Here is a 4786-nt window from a genome sequence, read left to right on the forward strand (position 1 = left end):
GATCTTGTGATGAAACATACATTCTGCCATGACTGATTGTCACCAGAAAGGTTTTGAAGGCATATTACAGCACTGGATAAAATAAATCTATATCAAGCTATAGACAAAGAAGAGGGCTGGATGCTCACAGCTTGGTGCTACACCATGACTCTCCAAGAGGCTCACTGGGCAAAGACTCAGGCTAGTTCTCCTGGCCTTGAGCTGGAGGGGGTTTTTTGTCCAGTATATAGGGGCTGTGCTACCTCTTACAAAGCAAGCTTTATTGGGTAAATGAATGAATGATGAACCCAAATAAAGATGATTTTGGAGAACTCAGATGTAGACATGGAAAACTGCTTTACAAGAGCTCACATAGATAGTTATATTCTATTTGCCTAACACATAGGGGAGCAGAAGTAATGAGCTTTCTTAAATGCTATTTCTCTGTAACACATTGCTGATGTCCTACATTTTACCATCATACACATCTTTTCAGGTAGTCTGTATTTCTATATGAAACATGGAACCCAAACAAATTGTTGCTATGAAGTGATCAGGGTGTAATATATCTTGAAATGGAAGGAAAGCTAGTATAATTCTAATTGTATAGATTTTAATAACTACATAGAGGTTTAATGTTATAGTATATGTATCTTGAAGATCAAAATGTTTTAAGGATTAGTTTAAATATATAATTTTTCAAATTTGTCTTATCACTTCATTTTGTCCATTGTTGCAGAACTCAAGAGTTGTTGCAAATAAATAAATTTTTATAACCTGCATCTTAATAAATCATGCAAAATAGTTGACATTCAGTCATTACACAATTAACATGGACCCAATGAACCTGGTTCTATGAACAATGTCTAGACACAGTAAATGTTTAATGAAATTTGGTTGTTAGAAATTTATATCAGAAAAAAGTATCTATACGGGTTAACTTTAGCAATCATTCTATTGCTTTCGCTTGATCTCTGATGGATTAGAAGTCTATTAAATATCTCTACATTTTGCTTGACACAAGTGCATTGTAATTACAGCCATCAGGCCATCCTTAGCCATTTATTATTTTCATTTACTAAAACAGTCTCTACGATGATGACACCCTGTGGGATTAGGAATCTAATGGAAACAAAAATCTTGAAAAAGTGAAGATTGCAGGGTAAGACCCCTCATCAGAACAATATATTAAGAATGAAAAGGTAAAGCTGGTGTAGGGAAAGTGAACCCTCAGGGACGCTAAGGAGGGAGCCTTCCTCCCAGCAGTGTTGCCATACCTAGCACCAGCTTTCTTTCATCTTGCTTTTATATCCCCCACTGCATCATCATAGTTATCTAGAGACCTCACCAGGCAGGCTGACGGTCATGTGTGGGTTGCCTAATTACAGGAACCTGAGATTTGACCACTTGGCAGCCAATTTTCTCTTTATGTAGAAAGATCTAATTGTTTATATAATCATCACCATCATTAATACCTCAGAGATGACCTCATCCAGAAATGCTGGGAACTGGTGGAGTAGGACATGGGTGGAGTCAGTGTGTTCCTTTAAATACCTGTGGTCCCGGTGCAGCCTCCCCTGTCTGAAAGCATTTCTGGAGTGTTTTAGGCCTGTTCACTTTCTCTTACTCACTGTCTATTCACTTGTCCTGTTCACTCGTCTGGAAGATCTCAGCCAGCACCATGACTGACAATGAGCTGTCTGCCTTGGTAGTGGATAATGGGTCAGGGATGTGCAAGGCAGGCTTTGGTGGTGACGATGCCCCCCGGGCTGTGTTCCCCTCCATGATAGGGCGTCCTCGACACCAGGGCGTTATGGTAGGCATGGGCCAGAAGGACTGCTACGTGGGAGATGAGGCTCAGAGCAAGAGAGGCGTCCTGACCCTGAAGTATCCTATCGAGCATGGAGTGGTCACCAACTGGGACGATATGGAAAAGATCTGGTACCACACATTCTACAATGAGCTTCGTGTGGCACCAGATGAGCATCCCATCCTCCTCACTGAGGCACCCCTGAACCCCAAGATCAACCGGGAAAAGATGACTCAGATCATGTTCGAGGCTTTCAACACACCAGCCATGTATGTCGCCATCCAGGCTGTGCTGTCCCTCTACGCCTCAGGACGGACCACAGGCATAGTGATGGATTCTGGGGATGGGGTCACTCACATCGTGCCCATCTATGAAGGTTATGCCCTGCCTCATGCCATTCTACGCCTGGATCTGGCAGGCAGAGACCTGACTGATTACCTCATGAAGATCCTGACAGAGCGAGGCTATAACTTCACCACCACCGCTGAGCGGGAGATTGTGCGAGATGTCAAAGAGAAGCTGTGCTACGTAGCCCTGGACTTTGAGCAGGAGATGGTCAGGGCAGCCGCATCCTCCTCACTGGAACGGAGCTATGAACTTCCTGATGGGCAGGTGATCACCATTGGGAATGAACGCTTCCGATGCCCTGAAGCCATTTTCCAGCCTTCCTTTCTGGGCATTGAGTCCAGTGGGATCCATGAGACAACCTTCAACTCTATCATGAAGTGCGATGTGGATATTCGCAAGGATCTCTATGCCAACACCGTGTTATCTGGAGGGAGCACCATGTACCCAGGCATTGCTGACAGGATGCAGAAAGAAATCATAACCCTGGCACCCAGCACCATGAAAATCAAGATCATAGCTCCCCCAGAGCGGAAGTATTCTGTTTGGATTGGGGGCTCCATCCTTGCCAGCCTGTCCACATTCCAGCAGATGTGGATCAGTAAGCAGGAATATGATGAGGCTGGTCCTCCTATCGTTCACAGAAAATGTTTCTGAATGGGCTTCCATATTAGTGGGCTTACATTTTCCCTTTTCCTAGGTCACAGTGATGGTACTGCTTTTATCCGCTTTCAATGGAATCGAGGTAAATACGTCACTCTTCCTAGTGTAAACCAGCAAACCCATCTCTCCATCCAAGTAACCTGGGCTCTTACCCAGATAACCACATCCGGATCTCCATCAAGTGAAGGTGAATTCTAATACCATATTCCTTTTTCTTTGCCTATACTGTTCAAAGATAGGTAGGCCAGCTTAAATACATATAAGTGACAAGGAGTAAAATCACGAGAAATGTCATTTCAGAATGGATAACTATAATTATCAAGCTTTAAAACTTAGTTCTCGCTAAAATATTTAACAAGAACAGGCTGTATAAACTTGTTTAAAAAAAAAAGGTGTGTATGCATTTAGCAGCCGTGTCTTACTAGTTAAGTATCTTTGTTTTGTTTACTTCTTTGTATGGAGATAATGAATTATAAAGTTCAATAATATCCGTATATACATAAGCACCAGGGAAATAAAATATATTGTGAAATACGCTGATGTATCTAGCTATCTGAACAGCTAATGTGAATTTCTTTACTCCCAAAAGTCATCGTTGTAATAGGTACATATTTTAATTGTTTCCCTTACCAAATAAGCATAATGAGACAGCCACCATTCCATTAATGTTTATAAATCATCTAAATTTTCAGCTCATAGTGGAGTTCTGCTGGTCAAATCATATTTTAATATCTTTCTTACTGAACCTTCTCATACCAAAACTACAGACAATGTCTAATTCTTAAGAGAGATAGATATTATAATATCAAATTAATGTCATTATGGTACAATTTGACAGAGGTAATTTTATTTCTATTTCTTAGTGTAGTAGCACATCTTAAATAATTTCTGTAGACCAGGATTATAGATACTTCTCTTGTGCAAGGATTTCACTGTGGGAAAATATAGCTGCAGCATCTTTATTAATTATACATTTTACTACCAGTATACTAACACAGTTTTATCCTTGGAAAGCTTTTAGAATAATTCCACTTTATTATGTCCAGTAACTAGCAATACTTATTTATGCAAAGTGTCTCTGAGATACTAACATCTTTGAAAATATCAATGTATGTTCCTATAATGTCTAAAATATTTTAGTTACTCCAGTGGTGATTTATCAACCAATTTTAAGTACCAGTATGTTTATTCCAATCTTTGCAGTGATTTCTGAATATTTGGATATCAGCATTATTTGTATTTTTCAGGGTAATTTCTGAACATTTAAAATATTTATTTGGATTGCTTATTCAGGCATTATCAGGTACTCTGGAGGGAGGAATCACTTCTCTTTTTTTCTTAGTTGGGAAACTTGTACTTATGTTATAAATCTTTAAAATGGAATGAGTAAGAATTTTTTGTTTAAGGTAATACTTGTCATATAATTTGATTATTCCTTATTGGCTTTATCTGACAACATAATTTTTAAAATGCATGTAACCAAAATTAATCTCCAAAAACACTTTATTTTATATAACTTGCTTTCAGTACATTAAAATTGCTTCATACTTGTATACTTAGATTTCCTGTTATTTCTCCTCAACCATTCCCTTAGAATTAGAGAATGATCCAGATAGCATCTCTTTTCATATGTGTGACCTATTCATCTGTATGTTACAATTTTGCACCTCATACATTTAATCATGTAAACATCAAAAGGCAAATTTTAAAAAAAGGATAGCTAGCCATTTAACATTATATAGATTTCCCATAATCTAAATTCTAAAGCTGGGTTTTACTGGATGAACTGATCTTCAGGTAATTAATAGGCAGAGACAATGTCAACAATAATAATCATAATATTTTGGATTTATATGCTGCAATGCATTCCATTTGCAGAGTGAGTAGTTCTCACAAACATTCTGACCTGCATTCTGAATTACCAAAAAAAAAAATATATATGACTTCCCACCCACAGAATATAAATGGGACAGGTAATGTGAACTTACA

General features: G+C 38.7%; 1 protein-coding gene across 4 annotated transcripts; it reads left to right on the forward strand.

The window, feature by feature from the left end:
- The first annotated feature begins 1557 nt into the window (after window positions 1-1557).
- ACTBL2 (actin beta like 2) lies at window positions 1558-4350 on the forward strand. 4 transcript variants are annotated; one of them, XM_055112361.1, is made up of 2 exons: window positions 1661-1892; window positions 1998-2791. In XM_055112361.1, exons 1-2 carry the CDS (start codon window positions 1661-1663, stop codon window positions 2789-2791), a joined length of 1026 nt encoding a protein of 341 aa, XP_054968336.1. The 4 variants fall into 4 exon arrangements, with proteins under 4 accessions (XP_057158279.1, XP_054968336.1, XP_008950997.1 ...); XM_008952749.4 differs by having other exon boundaries at window positions 1661-1789; window positions 1916-2791; XM_063604449.1 differs by having other exon boundaries at window positions 1673-1795; window positions 1880-2791.
- The last annotated feature ends 436 nt before the right edge of the window (window positions 4351-4786 follow it).

This window comes from Pan paniscus, chromosome 4 (genome assembly GCF_029289425.2).
Source record: "Pan paniscus chromosome 4, NHGRI_mPanPan1-v2.0_pri, whole genome shotgun sequence".
NCBI classification, from domain to species: Eukaryota; Metazoa; Chordata; class Mammalia; order Primates; family Hominidae; genus Pan; species Pan paniscus.

Bases quoted from the DNA above. Each gene is read 5' to 3' on its own strand.
- ACTBL2 (XM_057302296.1), top strand. From the start codon at position 1,661: ATGACTGACAATGAGCTGTCTGCCTTGGTAGTGGATAATGGGTCAGGG.